This window comes from Anabrus simplex, chromosome 1, assembly GCF_040414725.1.
Source record: "Anabrus simplex isolate iqAnaSimp1 chromosome 1, ASM4041472v1, whole genome shotgun sequence".
Taxonomy (NCBI): Eukaryota; Metazoa; Arthropoda; class Insecta; order Orthoptera; family Tettigoniidae; genus Anabrus; species Anabrus simplex.
Genome location: NC_090265.1, coordinates 714750434 through 714770109, shown reverse-complemented (window position 1 = coordinate 714770109; position 19676 = coordinate 714750434). Strand labels below are relative to the sequence as shown.

Sequence of the window (19676 nt, the reverse complement as noted above, 5' to 3'; positions counted from 1 at the left end):
AGAATATATATAATACGGACGCATAAAATCAAGGAGGCCATGCATGTGACGGCAAAGATGTTCATTTGGCGAATTAAGTATGCCTAGGTCATGGAGTTAGATGTAAAGTTATAAAGGATCCATGCGGCCGTGATAAAAAAATAATAGAAAGTTTTTAAAATTGTTAAAAAAGAGGAAGTGGGTGAACAATAAAAAAATTTTGGTACGCAAAACTTCGAAGTAAATTTATCCACGAAAAAAATAATCCTCGTGGAAAGAAGAAGGGAGATATTTCAATTAATAAGAGCTGAAGAACCTGCACAGTGAAGAAATTTTAGAATTACGCCTATATCTGATCAAATATCGAGGCGGAAAGTCAGAAGAAGTTGAATAGTATCCGGACAGTAGTCGGAATATAGACCGAAGGCCGTTACGAAATACCAAATCAAATTTAGCGCATTATAGGTTGATTGGCTGGATTAAAAAAAAAATTAAAAGCTAATTTGATGATTTTACCTGTTAAAATCTGTCACAAGGAATTGACATTGAATTTCTGACATAATAACCTGAAACAAAAATATAATCTACATACTTTGTAGAACATTCTGAAGGATATGGACGTGATATTAATTGCCATATTGGAAATGTTTCTTTCACATATGACTAACGGCTACAACATGAGAGGCTAAATTGGAGATGGAGCCGACTTTCCGACGTAGACCGCCCAGCTGTTCCTGTTAACCCGAGTTTTGAGACTACAACCTGATGGTGACGTAACGGATGTTGGGGACTTTCCACGCAGCCCTAAGATAACAACATTGGAGCCTAACCCAGTCATCTAACATCAGCAGCCGCAAGCTAAGTTCCAAAGAATTATTTTATTATCTTGAAACTAATGTGTCGTAGACGTAGTATTTAAATATTTGTAGTGAACATTGGTATGTTGCTTGTTACGGAGTTCTTCGTGATGAAATCTCAGTCGATACTATCTTTGCAATGAGATTATCCTAGTTGATTTATCATTATGGGAGTAGGTATTTCTTCCAGAATTTATAATCAATGTCATAGTATAGGAATGTTTATAATTGAACAAGGAGAGATTTAAAGTGATGTTTTTAACCATTATGGGATTGAAACAACGTATACAAAGAGACATATCCCAGACGTAATGCTTTAAAGAAGATAGTTGATTTCTGAGTAACTTAGATCTGGTTACTATTACGACGCGATGACATGTGAGTAAATATCAACTTCTTTAGTTTATACATGTGTTTCATTTACAGGATAACGTGTTCATGTGTATTACAAATGAAACTTAACCCAGAAATGTACCGTTGCAGTACATTAATGATATGTTAAGATGATTTGCCGCCTAGTTGGAAATGATAAATGTTTACGTAGGGAAGTTAGGATTTGAGTGATATGTTGATGTGGTTTTACGAATAATTATTCGCTGAGATATATTTATGGGAATGAATGACGAGATATTATGATAATTAATATTGGTAAATGGAGAGATAGATATGCTTATGGATAATTTTGGTGGTAAATACGACGTATTACTGGCCAATGGTGATGTTTGACATATGCGGCAAGATATTAAAATGGTAATGCGAAATATTTTGGGTTAGTGGTACATGAATACAAATGAAATACATCGTAGATTTCGTATGTGGGTTACCGTAAACTGTCTTCAGATTAAATATCCAAATAAGAAATTAAAAAAGGGAAACTTGTTGTCTTCATAGAGAATATGTCAACGTTGTACTTAATTTTATTTGAAGTTTGGTATCAAGAATGTATTTAATTGATAGAGTAACTTCATAATTTGAATCTCTACCACAATTAAATAAAATAGGTTACCAAATGCATTCCTACGAATTTTTTTGATACTTGATTGGATATTGGTGAAACCATAAATCATGATAGGTATAATTTCTATTTGAACTACGATAATAATTCATCTTTATACGATACCTACATTTAATTTTAGGATGTTATCTGAATATTTTAACCAAATGACATGGTCAAAGTGACCAATATTTTTCATTTAATGATCGATATATATTTGAAATAGCCATTTTGAGCTGTTATATACTTGGAACTTACTTGCGACTGCTGACGTTATAATATTGGAAGATATACATTTATTAGTGACAGAATATCAATTTAATATCGACGAAAATAAGCATTTTTTTTTTTAGAAAGAAACAAGAGCTGATGGACTCAGATTATGCATATTTATTATGATGTTTACTAAGGCTTAGGGACTTAGGTTTTTTTAACCCATATTAATTTTTTCTGCTGATCATTTAATTGTCATTATTATTGTGAGATAATTAATTTCAGAGAATATTAAACTACATCTTCAACAGATAGAATATGTACCTACGATTTATGTGATTAAGAGAATTTATTCTTTATTTTTATGATGCGGATAATAAGTGCAAGAGGATCAGTTGAATCAGATTGTAGATAGATTAAATTTAAATTTTTCCATATAGAGAGGAGGAAGATAATTGATGTAAATAAATGTTATCCGATTTTCTTTTATGATTCTAGAATCATGAAATAAACTATAGATTATTCAATTTAGAGATTATTATTGAAGATAGGCTAATATCATTATGGTATAGATGATTTTGAATTAATTAATTTTTAAAAAAAATTATTTTATTTTATTTTCTTTTCTTTTCTTCGAATGATTGGACTTGGACAACTTGACATTGATTCCGGTGGATGGATGGTATCGAGGGTAATTTATTAAAAAGGAAATGCGGTTTCCCAATTGACCTCACGTAAAAATAATACTATTCACAGATGCATTTTAATTATTCCTGACAGGTGTCGCGTGGCAATTTAAGGATTATCCTATCGATAAATGTGATAAGAGAAATGAAGATTGCGATATCGCTTAAATTTTATGATGCGGTTATTGTTTATTCAATGAATGTTAGAAGCGAGCATAGCTACCGACACTTAGCATCGTTTTTTATTAAATGCATTGGTCCATTTAATGATCCGTAGAAGTGATGGTTGGATGAGGGGAAAATAGCCGGAGCAATTGATGGGTCGCCCAATATGGTGCAAGAAAGAAACCCCCTCAGGATGGTGCAACGTTCTACATGCGGCGCACCGTATTAGTGATCTTGTATTGTATATAAGCTTGTGTATCACTAACTCTTTGCCGTTCCCCATTTAAAGGCGGATGCCCGGCCATAATTACCAGCAGCATAAATACCACCCTTTAAAAGAAAATAACTAGAAGTCAAATGAATAAAGATATAAATGTAATTTCTTTAGCATTTCCTTCCTAAATGATTAGTGCATATAAATGTGTACTCACCCTACTTTTGAATATCCACATTTCACTCCTGATGGTACTCCAAAGAAAAACACCCCGTCCTGCACAGTGGTAGATGGCACTGCATATATTTGAATGTTGTTCATTTGCTTCTCCCAGAAGCTGCCATATTTTTAATTTGCAAACACAAAGCACACACTTTGGCACGACCAGGCATCTTCACAAGAGAATGAAATAATTTAGGGGAGCGACAGCCGACGGGTAAACTTCTCTTACTGCCCATACGTTTGCGGGACGTGAAGTTCCCAATCAGTTGTTGCACCAAGTTGCGCCGGAAGTTCAGCTGTCTGTTTCCATGAGCCGTGAGAACTGATCTGTTACTTATATCATAAAGAATGAATCTGTTCACAATGCAAACATTGATCACAGAATGAAAAATAAATTTCCACCATTTTTTAGACGATCGCCCAACAACGTAGTATTCTCTTTTCTGATCACAGATGTCTTTTGTGCAATTTATGACAGCACGAGGACACACAATTTCTATCTCTTCATTGCCTTTACCGATTTTTCGTTTCACTGTACCATCATTCACAGAATCTTAATTTGTTGACAGCATACCAAAAGTATGTTTATCTTGCCAGACTGTTGGTGTTACACCCTCATTTTGCATTTTTCTACATTCTCCCCGCTTGAGATTTAATTGTGCAGGTTTCCTAAACTGATCAGGCCAGCCCTTTCTATTTACCCTTGTTGTCACACAAAAATAGGTGTTATGAGTTAGCAATAATTTAATCAGTTTTGCAGAACTGAAAATGTTATCAAAGTAAACATGATGCCACTTTCCAAACTGAAAATGTTATCAAAGTAAACATGATGCCATTTTCCCCAGAATGACTGTCAGGTGTAAAACCACCTACTCTCCTAATAATAAATTCTGGTCCCGTGTTACTTTCTTCCCCTTGTAAATCTCACATTACAGAAAGTAACCATTTCCACTGTCAGCAACACCCCATGCTTTGATACCCCATTTTGTGGGTTTCCCTGGGAAGTACTGTTTCAAGGTGACGCAAGTGCAGTGAATAGGTATAACTTGAAAAAAATATTCTCTCGCCCATGGGTAACTAATGCAGATATCAAGCTCAAATTATTATGGTAATTATTATTATTTCACGGTCATTATCATTATTATTATTATTATTATTATTATTATTTTATGACTGTTATTATTATTATTATTATTATTACTACTACTACTTGTATGTATAGCTATGAAGTGTACATCCATTTAATATTATTATTTACGTAGTTGAATGATCGTATTGTGTGTGAGGTTATGCCATGAAAGTATTAGTGTTATTATTATTTACGTAGTCGAATGATCATATTATGTGTGAGGTTATGTCATGAACATATGTTGTACACAGACACTGATATCAGTTCAGTTAATGGGAATACCTGTATAATTTGTAATCTGTAATTGTGAAACACACTGTAACTTCCAGAATGGTATAGACACTAGAATGATTGAGAAAATTCTGTACACTATTTCTATGTATTACACACCCTAGAATATTCAAGAAGCTAGTTTTTTTTTTGTAACGGTGTATTAAGTATATATCCCAGGCTGACATGCAATATTTGCAGTCTCCACATTGAAATACGCAGTCATCTGTTTTCAACTGTGTTTCAAAGTGTAACCTCTGTGCTATTCAGTTGTTTTTAAAGATGGCAGCTTTGTTGATATCCTACAAGTGTTTTTGTTTTGTGATACGGTGATTAAGGTTATGTGTGTATTAATTTGTGTATATATGTGAATAAGAGTAACTGAACCACCTGACAGCATTTGGTGTGTGTCTGTGTGGATACATTAAAGATAAATCTTCCCTTGAAACTTATCATGGCTTCATCTACTGCGAGTTCCCGGCCGGGTGCGTACATCATTCAGGCAGGCTGTTATACTCGATACGCACCTATGCAACAGTAATCCCTTCTATCGGAGACAGATGGCAGCAGAATACACAAAGTACATCACAACAAACAATAGTCAATGTAATGTTATTGTTGATCAATTTTATGAGCTTTCATTATTGCATGCTTTCAAATTTAGTTTTCTTCCGACTTTGTGATAATAGAGCATCTAATGTAAAGTGAGTTGTCCTTTCTTTCATGACTTCCCCTTGTGTTATTATTCAAGCGGTCATTCCTTCATGACTTTTTTCTCATTCTTTAATATTTAATCACCATTACCAATATTATTATAGTCGGTATGGTAAAACTGAATAAGATATAAATAATTGGAAATTGTATTATCTATAACTTTTGCTATGTAGTACTTTTCGATATCACCAATAAGACGGGTAATAAAAAATTAAATTTTTGGCACCTTCCCATAAACTACCATTTCGAACAGGGTGAATAAAATTATTTACAGCGTAGATTGTAGTTATTTATTTCCCTACTTTACATATCGATTTTCATTAAATTCTGTTCACCCATTTTCTCGTACCTCGGCGCTGATACGGATTAGCAACAAAAATACAAAATCTTTATGTCACACCGACACAGATAGGTCTTATAGCAACGATGGGACAGGAAAGGTCTAGGAGTGGGAAGGAAGTGGCCATCGCCTTAATTAAGGCCCCAGCATTTGCCTGGCGTGAAAATGGGAAACCAAGGAAAACCATCTTCAGGGCTGCCAACAGTTGGGTTTGAACCCACTATCTCCCGAATACTGGATAATGACCGCACTTAAGCGGTCACAGCTATCGAGCTCGGTTAAAACTACAAATTCACGAATATCTCTGTTATCATAGCCGGTACAGTAAAAATGTACAAGACATAAATGATACGAAATTTAATAACATATAACTTTAGTTATGTAAAATTTATCGATAGGGCCAATATTAACAAATATATGAAAATTAAATTTTAAGCCTTCCCCCAAACAACTTCACTAGCGTGAATAAAATTATTTATGGCCGAGATTGTAGCGACATAGTCTCTGACTTCATATACCGATTTTCATTAATTTCTCTTCAGCTGTTTTCTTGTGATGAGCATACATACCTACTGTACAGACAGAAATTACGGAAAATTAAAACGAGCATATCCCCTTGTTACAGTGGTCACGACCGGTACAGAAATATAATTCTTTCTAAATTCTGAGCAATGTACAGACAAAACTCATATTGTGATAAATTAAAATTAGTCAGAATTGTCTCCAAATGGCTCCTAAAATTGAAATTCTGTCACTAAATTACTAAAAAAGACTCCATGTTTAGCGACTAGTCTCTAGAATCGTCTAGACTCATGTGAACCGTGAATGAACATGAATATAACACGCGAGAACGTGAAATTGACAATCTATGTATGCGTCGTGATACACAGGTTTCAATAAACATCGCCCATTCACACACATTTCTTGCATTAATGAACGTTGATATTTCATTTGAAAGCAGCCAATGAGCGAAGGACTTCCGGCCACTTACGTAGAAGAAGCTGAAATGGCGGGATTTGAAAACAAATGTTTGAAGTTCACCGAAAAATAAGCTGAAACCGGAAGAAATAATAGAATAATCAGTATTCTTCCAAGATGCTGAGCAAGAAGATGAAAATTATAAGGGGCGGGGGTCGAAAAAGGACAAAAAACAAAAACTGAAATAGCCAGACTTTGGAATTCCTGTGTCCACTTTTTGAATGTTTTAAAAAAATTGTGAGAGCATAGAAGATAAAGAAATGCAGTGTGTAAATACAGCAAAGCGAATGCGCATTTGAGGAACTAAACACACTGATTCGGAAGTGGAATTGATCGAGTGGTTTCGGCATGTTCGAGTGAACAATATCCCTATTGATGGTGAGATTATTATGGGGAAGGCGAATGAACTGGCGCTAAATATGGGGCTGGAATTTCAGAGTTCAAACGGGTGGCTTCAGTGTTTTAAGGGAAGGCAAAATATCACGTGGCAGGCAGTGGGCGGAGAAGCAGAATCACTGAACACTAGCGATGCAGACAGTTGGCAACAAGGCATGGCTCACATAATCAAACAGTATGCACTGAACAATATCTTCAATGCTGATGAAACTGCGCTTTTTTAATGCCGACCCCAAAATTTTTTATGGTTTTAAAGATGAGAAGTGCCATGGCGGGAAATCTTACAAGGATAGGGTCACAGTCCTCCTGTGTTGTAATGCGGATGGAAGCGAGAGACTTCCTCCCATCGTCAAAGGCAAGTTCGAGATTCCACGATGTTTTATGGGCATCAGGCACCTCCCGTGCGAATACAAGGCATCTAAAAATTCCTGGATGACAGGCAAATTTTTGAGTGCAAACTGGCATGCCATGACAGAAAAATACTTCTGTTGTTGGATCAGTGCGGCGAGCACAAATATAATTTAATTCTAAAACATGTTCGCCTTCATTTTCTGCCGGCCAACACTACGAGCTACTTGCAGCCCCTAGATCAAGGTATAATTTAATCTCTGAAACGTGCCTACAGAAAGCGACTGATGCGTACTTCTCCGTGAAGCCGCTAGAAATATTCCGGCATGAAAAATACGCAAGTGGAACGTGATAGATGCAATGCGAGGTGTGACATTTGCCGGGACGCTATTCCTTCATCGACAATCAAGAACTGCTTCGTCAAGTTTGGTTTTGGTTGTTAAATGAAGTAGAAGAAGGAGACTACAATGAAGATGAATGGGAGGAGTTACGGCAAAAGTGCGATGTTGGTATAACATTCGCCGAATACATCGCCATAGATCATGCAGAGACTACTTCAGAAGAGCGGGATCCCACCATGATGATCAGCTGTGATCACGATACCAGAGGGAACTGCAGCTACAGCTGATGTTGAACACGAACGTACAGCGCAGGCGACAACTACTCTGTTAACTATCGAATAACCTGCATTATTAAAAAAATTCTTCTGTTTTTATGGTGTAAAATTGTTTGTCTAGTAGGACTGTGGAACATCCTTTATCTGCCTTAGTAACAATAATGTTATTGTCGTTTATTTTTATTTTTAATTTCTGAATTTGTTTTTTATGATTGAAATCAAAATTAGCATTTAACTCTTGGGCCAGTTTAGGTAATTTCTTTTTTACTTCATATCTAACATCGTTTTGAATCTCAATGGGGAGTTTCGAAATACCGGTTTCTATTTCTGCTACTGTATTGATGATGTCGGTTGTTTTATTTCGTCTAGGCCAATTATACTTTATGCCCTTATCTAATATCCCAATTTCTTCCTGAGAAAACTGAACGTTTGTCAAATTGACTACTGTGGATATGTTAACATGTGGGGATGATGGTCTTTGTGATACCTTGTTATGTGTGGGAGATTGTATCTTGGATTGTACTAATTGGGAGAGTTTTTTATTAAGTGTTGCTTGCTTCCTTTCTAACGCAATATTCAATTTGTAGTCCACATGAAGTTGGAATGAATTTCATTCCAACGGAGACAACATTTGGGCCAAAAATAAATGAACCTTATACAATTGTAAATTTAAGAGGGCTTCCTTTTTGTACGCTGCTTTAATTTCATTTCTTATCCAAATCTCGTTGACCTTGATCTGAATTTTATTCATACTGGTTAAACCCTTCTTATGCGTGAGTTTTAGGAACTTTGGTACCAATTTTTGTTGAAGACATTGCTTTAAATAAGCTATATCTTTTGTTAAATTGCCTATTTTGAACTTAAGATTCAAATATCTGTTTAAACGATAATTTGCCTGGTTGGCTATCAAGTTACAAGTAACTAATCTCATTTTCTTCCATATTGAAGATACAATAAGTAAACTCTTTCAAGATTAAAATTATTGTGTCCACCTTTTCAATATATATTTTTAGTGGTTAAATTCTACATGAATTAAACACACCAGTTAGGGACATGTTTCGCCCTAGTTATGGGCATCTTCAGCCTATATTAATCCTAAGGTCAAGAATTAAAACTATGAACATTGGAACTTATAGTAACTATATTTTATTTTATGAAATACTTCCTCTCATGCAGAGGCTGCCTTGCGACAAAGTATACTTTTACATTTATATTTAGAAGAGAAATAGATATTCTGTACTTGAGAAATGCTGAAGGTAACCTAATTGTAACAGTGATTGCTTAGAATTATCAGTGAGCCCCTTAAGGCTATGATGGCAATCTCCCGTAACGTTGTAACTGGCAGAGACATCTGTTTCCAGTAATTAGCGGCAAAAGCGGGAATCGTTCCCCTTGCTCCAATCATCAGACCTACTATGTCGATTTCCTCTAACTGGTATTTCTCCCTGTAGTAAGGAATTGTTGGAAAGTATATATTCCTCTTCTCTAGGTTAACATCTGAGGGCTGTGACTTATGGCTTTCAAAGCGAATTGTGGGGTCGATGATGTAACCTCTATTCTTATTCTTGAAAGCAATGATGTCAATCCTTCTGTGGCTTCCGTTGTTCACTAAGCCATGAACCTCTTCAAATACCTGGAAACCATACTCTTTTAGCGTCGCCGCAATTAACGAGAGGATGTTATGATGACACGTATTCCTTAAAAGTTCACCATGAGGACAAGATCCCAGAACATGCGCAAGAGTTTCAATCTCCTTGAGGCAGCGCCTACAAAGGGAATCGTTCTGAGATCTTCCTGGTACCGATCTAACTGCTGAAATGTTTGCTGTCATCTTAATTGCTTCACGCCATTCACTACATGATAAGCCTTGATGGTCTGAATACAATTGTCTTATGCTATTTACACAGTTTACAATATGTACAGTATGTACAATAAGTGCATTAACCTTGCCAGAATTTATGAACAATGAATTTTTTTTTTTTTTTTTTTTTTTTTTTTTTTTTTTTTTTTTTTTTTTTTTACAATGACCAGACCTCCAATTGCAGATTGGATTGAATTGGGGCTTCTCAATAGTATTGACTAGAATTTATCACTGCGTGAGTTGGGGTTTCTTCAGCTGTTATAGTCGCCTGAGTCATAAGAATTTTTACAACTCACACGCACAGGAAGGGTTTAACCAATATGAATAGAATTCAAAACAAGGTCAACGAGATTTGGATAAGAAATGAAATTAAAGCAGCGTACAAAAAGAAAGCCCTCTTAAATTTACAATTGTATAAGGTTCATTTACTTTTGGCCCAAATGTTGGCTCCGTTGGAATGGAATTCATTCCAACTATAGTAATTTCCACGTAAGGAAATACCCCAGAAAGTAAATATCGCCGCCCGATGCTCTTCTTTTCTCTTTTTTGTAATGGCTGATCACTGCTGCCAACCTGCCTGGTTACATATTAAAATCACCAGACATAACCATAACAAACTAACCTCAATGTAGGAAACACCAATAATCAATGTTTCCCTACCCTAGTAAATGATAAAAGATAAGATCAAATAAATCAAGATAATTATGAATATCTCGTCCATTTCCACGCTCAATGAGGAATTAAGGAAATAAACACACTTTCTCACTCAAAATTATCCGTCTTTATTTTGATATACACTAGGCGTACTATAACCATATTCTTGACAAGAGGGGCGTGTTAAACGATGCAATTTATTTAATAAGTCTTTGCAGTGTGATTTTAGAAAGTTCCAGACATCCAATGACTTCCCTTTCTTTTGCGCGAACATTTCCTTCTCTCTTCAACACCGGTAACCAGTAAGGAGAGAAATTATTGGGCATATTTTCAGCCTGCAGGCTGGTTATATCTTCAAGCTTATCAGGAAACATGTAGGAATACTAATGTGCCAAGCTCCGTGAACGGAAATTAGGTCAGGTTTCAAGTTCACTGCGGATTTGAAAATAATAATGATATAAGTTCTACTGCCAAAATTTCGTCCCGCAAGAGTTATTTCATGTACCGGTAGATCTAGACATGAGCCTGACGTACTTGAGCACTTTAATCATTTCACGCAAACAATGTTAATAAATGCATTATCCGAACATGCCACAATTCTACTTACTTGGTATTAGCCAAATAGATTTACAATCCCACACAAAAAGAAAATATGCTTTAAATATTCTCGCAAATGTATCACTAGTGACTTTAACGGCGATGCGGTGGCAACACGCAATTCATGCTAGAACAGTGATTGAACGTTGCCAACGTGCCAGATTAACGGTTAATGTAAGACGTCGTATCGGCAAGTAGGGTCCCTAAACTGTATGGTTACCGACACTGAAAAAGACCTGCAAAATACCCAACAGCAAGAAAAGTAACTATAAATCGATACCTTAATATTACAGGGGAGAAAGGGTAAGGTTGCACCCTTAGGGTACGTCCTTACACGGAGAGGACTATATATGTGGACTACTAATTGAATATTGCATTAGAAAGGAAGCAACAATACTTAATAAAAAACTCTCCCAATTAATACAATCTAAGATATCTCCCACACAAAACAAGGTATCACAAAGACCATCATCCCCACATGTTAACATATCCACAGTAGTCAATTTGACAAACGTTCAGTTTTCTCAGGAAGAAATTGGGATATTGGATTAGGGCCTAAAGTATAATTGGCCCAGCCTAAATAAAACAACCGACATCATCAATACAGTAGCAGAGGTAGAAACCGGTATTTCGAAACTCCCCATTGAGATTCAAAACAATGTTAGATACGAAGTAAAGAAGAAATTACCTAAACTGGCCCAAGAGTTAAATGCTAATGTTGATTTCAATCATAAAAAACAAATTCAGAAATTAAAAACAAAAATAAACGACAATAACATTGTTACTAAGGCAGATAAAGGAGATTCCACAGTCCTACTAGACAACTACTCTGTCGAAAAATTATGTACTTGCCGTTCTACCCGTGTTGGATTCTGTGATAAGTGCAAGTGTAGCTGACGACACTACAATTAAGGCTATGGCCCATATGGAGCAGTTCGTAGTTAGAGTGCAGACCAGCCGGAAGGCGGTGCGCAGAACACAATGACGTCAAACCACGCATCTCCAAACTTGCGCAAATCAGAATCAGTGAAGCTCTGCCGGGCCTGCTAGTAAGGTGTGCAAGAGCATACTGACAGTTTTCAAGTTGTAAAAGTAATTATCTAAATTGTGTTTGTGATTGTCATGGAAGCAGAGGTAGGAAGTAAATGACAGGTTTTGCATAAGCAAGCACAAGAAGTACTGTTCAAAGTACACCAGTACTTTAAGAACGTAAAGGAACGAGCAAGGGACGCGGCAGAAGATGCTTGGGGCGATGGTGCCACATCGCAGGAACTAACAACAGCAGCAGCAGTGTGCGAAGTCAGTGTTCGTACAGTACAAAGAATTGTAAGCGAAGCAAAGTTGTCCATTAAATTGACCGGGACTGTAGGTTTACGTTCACCAGGAAAAAACCCCGCCGCCAGACACCAGTAACAAATTTTGATGACTTCGACAAAAACATGTTGCGCCGTACAATTTTTGACATGTACGCTGAAGGACAATTTCCAACATAATTGAAACTCCTCAGGAAAATGAGAGAGGCAGTGGGTTTCAGTGGTAGCAAGTTGTCTCTCCTTTGAGTTTTTAGGAGTATAGGTTACAAATATTTTAAAATGTAACGATGGACGTAAGATGTTAATGGAACGCAGTGATACTGCTGCAGCTAGAACAGTATTTCTAAGGACCAATCATGTAATAAGACAGGAGGGTAACTCAACTGTATTTTATTTAGACGAGACTTTCGTACACCAAAATCACACAAGGAAGGCATGCTGGGTAATTAGTGATGGGACTGGAACACTTAGGTTCCTATGGGTGTGTCATGCAGGATCAATGTCCACAGGCTTTGTACCGCAATGCAAATGAATTTTTCGTTCCAAATCGAAAAACAGTTCCACTGATTATCATTCAGATATGAATTCCACATTGTTTAAAAAATGGTTCCTAGAACAGGTACTTCCTAATATCCCACCACATTCAGTAATTGTTATGGACAATGCAAGCATTCATTTGGTTCAATTAGATAAAGCACTAAACAATAGCACACGAAAGGCAGACATCATATCCTGGTTGACTATGAATAAAATTCCTCACAGAAATTCACAAACCCAAGCAGAACTGTTACAGATTGTGAAAGCACACAAACCTAGTTCTGCAAAGTATGAATTAGATTCCATTACCACAGAAAAAGGTTATAGGGTTGTCCAACTATTGCCCTACCATTGCCAGTACAGTCCAACTGAACTGGTATTGGCTCAGGTAAAGGCATACATAGAAGATAAGAACAAGACTTTTAAGATCGCTGATGTTGAAAAGCTTACTCACGAGGCCATGGACAGCATTTCAACAGAGGTGTGGAGTAACTGTGTTGCACATGCAGAGAAATTACAGGAGGAGGATGATTTCGCAAGGGAGATTCCAATGGACAGCATAACAGAACCCTTTATCGTCAATCTCCAAAATTCTGAGTCCGAATCCCAGGAATCCGACACCAACACTGATTGAGAATCTTTCCAAGTGAACACTTTTCACACATTTTCTCATGTGTATTTTTAATGTGTATGTGAAGTAGCCTATCTCTTGCACCTTTGTATTTACTTTACTGTACTGTAATGTACTGCAACCAATTGTGTGATGTGTTATTTTTACTGTTGCAGAATACAATTTTCTATTGAGAGTAGCATGTATAATTTTGATTTTCGAAGTTCTACTAGTTATTAAGGTACTATTACACCCTGGTGTAATGTTGCTGTTATTATTATTCCCACTCGCATGAAAGTATTACCAGCTTAATAATTATGGCGAATTCCCTACCGTAAAATGCATTGAAAGATCAATAATGGCTAATATTAATCAGTCATTCTCCGCTCGCTGCAACTCCGCCTCTGGCCACCGTAACAGTTGCAAAAGCGGACGTGTATCTATCTCTCTCTGCGCTGTAGGCAGAGAGCCATCCCAACACCCCGGATGGTCCGCACTAGTGTTTATAAAAAGAGGATGAAGCAAACTCTCATACATAGTTTCTTTAACAGCATTAAGCCTAATGTGTGGAGAAAAAAAAAAAAAAACCCTACTGGACCACAAAGTTATTTATTATTCTTGATATTTGTGTTAAATATGTGTCTAGGTTTTTAAAGTTTGTTTTGTTGATGTCTTTCCAATTGGACAGTCTTGTTGACACCCTGCACATATCCTACATCAATTTCACACAGGATTCTGGAATGCCATGAGCTTGTAATGTTGCCGAAATCTCATCTCTCGGTACTCTGTCGAATGCCTTCTCAAGATCAATGAAAACTGTGTGCAGGTTATTTTTTGGCATTTCTGTGTTTTGTAATTAGGGTACTCATGGCCTGAATTGCATCTGCTGTGGACTTTCCAAGTGCAAATAAAAAATATCACCATCGTAAAATGCTACAAAATGCCAACATTAATAACGCCAGATAATAAATGTAATTTTTTAATGCCTAAGTTTTTGTTTTAAAATATTAAAATCTGCCATATCTGAATATCAGCCTTAAAAAGTCATGTGAATTAGTCTACAGCATCTTTCTGATTACAGTGCTAGCTGAAACTACATAGTTTATGCCATAAGGGCCAAGCTCATTTTCTCAAAATGTAGTGTTGGGCAAAACATAATTTCTTAGCAATTAATGTCTGACTTTTGAGTCTTTTCTTTAACAAATGCCCCACATGATTTTCTCTGCTTTAATATTTGAGAACTAAATACAATGGTACCTCGATCGATCATTCCCGGAAGTAGGTCTATCATTTTTCTGTATCTATCATACATAATTTTCTGTCCCAAGATCATATCCAATAATTTCCAGGTTATAGAAACTTAATTTATCAGTCTACAATGTCCCGGCTTTCCCGTATTTATCTTTCATTAACTTCAGTTCCAGTGAACTCTGAACCCAAATCAAATGTCATATCAATATACACACTTGCCTGTTCCATCTCACTCAATTTTGAGGAGCGTTGTGTCATTGTTCAAGCCGTGCCATGTTGAATCGCTAACAGCTACAACACCGTCCAAGCCACGCCATTTCGAAACTGACCAACAGCTGCGACGTAGTCTGAGCCATAACACGTGGCATGACTAACTGTTGTGACATCGTCCTAGCCACTCCATTATTTCTGCCAGAGTTTCGAGCTGTAGTATTCAAGGTAAGCGAGCTTGGGGATGTAGCTACATTCTTACAGAACAGTATTTCAGTTTGCATGAACATTTGCCATGTATGGTTGTTATTGAATTATCGTGTTTTGTGGATTTTCTGAGTAGTTAAAAATGAGGCAACCTTTGCAAGCCAGAATCTTAGAAGAAAGACTCTGAATTATAGAACAAGTTGAGAAAAATTCTTCCAAAAAGACTGACATTGCTAAACGACTGGGTTCAGCACCATCAACATTAAATTACAAAATAAGTGACCAAATAGGAAAACATGCAACGTCCACAAAGACAAGAAAGACCGGGAAAGATTCCACATACAGCGACTGGAGGTTGGATTCAACAGGTCCAACCATTGGGCATTCTTGAGAATAGCAACATCGTACAAGAGAAAGCCCTCAAGGTCGTGGAAAGACTGTTCATCCCAAATTTCTCAGCTTCCAACGGATGGATCTCGAGAGCGAATTATCACATGACTGTTCTTTTGTGTTGTAACAGTGATGGATCCAATAAGCATGTGGCTATTGTTAAATTGATCATCCCAAATTGGCAAGAAATGCAAAAGGATGCAAAATCAAAATGTGTTATTTGTTATAGCGCAGGGTGAATTTCTATACTACAAAGCAACATCCTAATGCAAAGAGACGAAAAGATTACATTTCAACAACATTCGCCCCCTAGATATGACCTAATTTCAAAGTGACTTGACCACATTGATCTAGATATACTTCTGCATACCTTCAGCAACAAATACAATATGAAGTGAGGAAGAATTAAACAATCAATTAAACAATATAGATAACAAAAATACCTTCTGTGCGCATATAACCACCCAGGATCTGGTTGAGAGGTGTTGTTTCTTTGCTGTAGCTATCCAGGCTGAAAATACAAGGATCAAGAAAAAATGAGTACTTTTACCAAAAACATAGTAATATATACAGGAATAAATACATCTTCCAGCTAAACTTACTTCTCGCTCCGGAATCGAACGAGGAATGCCTCTCCCATGTTCTCGATGAGGTACCGCAAGAACTCGTGAGCATCTTCCTGTTGACCGTGGCTGAAGTGCTTACAGATCACTGCAACACATCCAATAGCAAGCTGCACATTATACAATGCAGCATATACTGATACACCAGAAGCAGTAATATACTTGCTTTGGTCAGTTTCTTCTTATTCAAACAATGGATCTTCAACATTATTCCTGTAAGCATACTTTTCCCATATTCACTGTAGTCTGATTATGACTTGAATATGGCCGCCACCCCAACTGAGAAGCAAGAGAAGAAGAACCGTGAATGGCGAACGGTGATTTTCTCTACATGGCACTGACAAAGATGAGAACTGGTGTGCACCATGCAGTAGAGTAGCAGGAATTCCAGCTGAAGAACACCGCTAGGTATACATTAACTTTTTCTTTAAGGATACTTAATCATTCTACGATTAAAAGAATACATATTATTTATTCCAAACAGTAAGAATTTCCCTCATAAATTAAGAAAGAAGCACATAGAAGTAAACAAAGTACAAGAAAGATGTAATGAGTTTTAGAAAGGAACAAACAAGTGTCAAATCAAGTCATACAGAGAGAAGAACAAGAAAAGGAACACACAATAGGACAAACACAATGACATGTCAGTGTGTGAAGAGAACACAGAATCGAGAGAAAGATATTGGTGAGATCCATTTCTCCTTTTGTACCTGTCTTCATTCCTAACCTTTTACCACCTGTATTATCTCATGCATCCTCCATTTTCCTGTATTAATTCGGCTTTCTTCTCATCCTACACTTCCTGCATCAAAACTGAAGATCTGTCAAGATGGCCCTTCAATGAAGTTGAAACTCTGCTGATGAAGAAACCAGCTCGTCAAGATGAGAAGAGATGGATGTAGAACTGGAATTTATCAGGAAAGCACCTATCTACCTGAAGATGTTGAGATTGACCTTGTCCATTTGTGTTCTCATGTTTGTCCTTGTCTCTTCCCACAATGACCGGTCATTGTTTTTATCCTATTATCTCTCTTTCTCTCTCCCTCTATGACATGTAAGATATAATGAAACCAACCTAGCCATATTTGATAATTCATGAAAACTTTAAGAAAGTCCCGATCATGGAATAAGACCTAACAAATATGAATTAGTAATATTTTACCACTTAATAATTACCAACACACACTGCAACACATCTTCCAGCTTAACTTACTTCTCGCTGTGGAATCTAACGAGGTAGGCCAAAGAGAACAATAATAGACTTGATATGTACAGTGCGAACGATAATGGAAGAGAAGAAATTGGTTGTGGCATCATACATAACCATTAACTCGGCTCAAGGGAGATAGGGTCATCTTCCCTATCCTTCACTTGAGTAATTATTGTCTGGCGCATCCACACTGCAGGGGTGGGTATCCTCCACATCAGTAGGCCGGTGTAAAGGAGAGCCAACTTCAGGCAAGGACCCAGTCTCAAGGGGTATAATATGGAAACCAGCCCAGTGTGCAAATGAAAGAATTATAATAATGCACATACATGTAAACAAGGAACTACTGAATATAATACAGGTGTATGCTCCACTGACAGGATGTAGCGTGGAAGAAAAAGAAGAGTTCCTCAATCAACTGGAAACACACATTGCTGGAGATGGGATCATGATAATGGGAAATCTGAATGCTCATGTGGGAACCGATAGAATGGGATATGAGAATGTTCTGGGCCCACATGGATATGGCGATAGAAATGAAGATGGAGAGAATTTATTCGACTTTTGAATCAGAAATAATCTGATAATAAAGAACACATGGTTTATGAAAATGAATAGCCATGAGATCAGCCAATATAGTTGGGATGCACAGTATGAAACACTCATAGATTTTATAATAACAGGCCGAGAAAGGGGAAGATATGTCATGAATACGAAGATAATCCCCAGTGAAAGTATGGAAGGCGATCATACATTACTGATTGTGGAATTAAAACAAGTAAAAATCCCTAAAATTGTATTGAAGAACAAACCAAAGATTAGGATTTGGGAATTGGGGGAGGAGGATAAAAGAATGGCATTCCAAGATTGTATAAAAAAGGAAGTTGCCTAAAATGGAAATATGAAGTGAAGAAGAAGATTGGGACAATTTAAGACTGACATTTGTGGGAGCAACAATTGAGGTACGCAGGAAAACAAAAGCAAAGGTTAAGGGAAGGGAAACAAGGTGGTGGAAAAAAAAAAAAAAAGGTGAAGAAAGAAATGGATAAAGAAAGCAAAAAACGTATCAGAAGGATGAGAATAAGATAGAAAGGTTACATGTGGAATACAAAAGACTGAAACTATAAGTAAAGAGGAGTATCAAGAAAGAAAAGGAGAAATGTTGGGGAGAGTTTACCAACAAAATTGAGCAAGATAGTTGAGGAAATCAGAAACTATTGTACAGAGTAATAAAATCAAAAAGAATAAATCAAGAAAAAATTAAGGCATTAGAGAGGGAAGATGGATCCATAGTACATGATGAAAAGGGTCTTCAAAAGGTGATGGCAAAGTATTTTGAAAATCCTTATAATGAGTATGAGTACTCGGAGGAAGGAGATAAGAAATGTAAACAATAATGGAGAAAACAAGAGAACTCGATAACATGGTTGGAACTTGAAAGGGCAGTGAAAGCAATTACCAAAAGTAAAGCAAGTGGAAAAGATGAACTCAATGCTGATATGATTAAGGCAGCAGGAAGCATTGGACTACAGTGGCTATACAGAGCCCTCAATGCCATATGGAAGGATGAAAGGATACCTGAAGATTGACAACAAGGAAGCATTATACCACTGTTCAAAAAAGGAAATAGGAAGAAATGTGAAAATTATAGAGGTATAACCCTATTATTACATGGGCTAAAAATAATTGACAAAGTCGTAGACAAAAGACTGAGGGAATATAACAGAAACACACTTAGAGGAAGAACAATATGGCTTTAGACCAAATAGATCAACAATAGACTTGATATTTACAGTGCGAAGGATAATGAACAAAAAAGAAAAAACTCTCGAAAAGAACAAAGAAATCATATTCGTATTTTTTGATTTGCTTAAAGCTTATAATACAGTTAAGAGAAAACATGTATGGAAATCCCTACTGAAAAGGAATGTACCAAAATCATTAACAAGATAATGTTGTATCATGAGAGTAAAAGCAATGTACAAGTGGGGAGTGGTGACAAACATTTTATACAAAAAAAAAAAGGTCTCTAGCAAAAAAGTGCACTGACGCCATTATTGTTTAATACACTGATGGATGAACTCATAAAACGTGT

General features: G+C 36.6%; 1 protein-coding gene across 3 annotated transcripts in view; it reads right to left on the bottom strand.

Moving 5' to 3' along the window:
* Positions 1 to 19676, bottom strand: part of scny (scrawny) — a 228270-nt gene that overhangs the window by 160555 nt on the left and 48039 nt on the right. For all 3 annotated transcript variants that reach the window (XM_067136030.2, XM_067136028.2, XM_067136029.2), the window contains 2 exons: positions 16354 to 16462; positions 16195 to 16262 (listed from right to left, as the gene is read on the bottom strand). In XM_067136030.2, coding sequence (XP_066992131.2) covers positions 16195 to 16262; positions 16354 to 16462 — 177 coding nt within the window. The remainder of the gene's footprint in view (positions 1 to 16194; positions 16263 to 16353; positions 16463 to 19676) is intronic.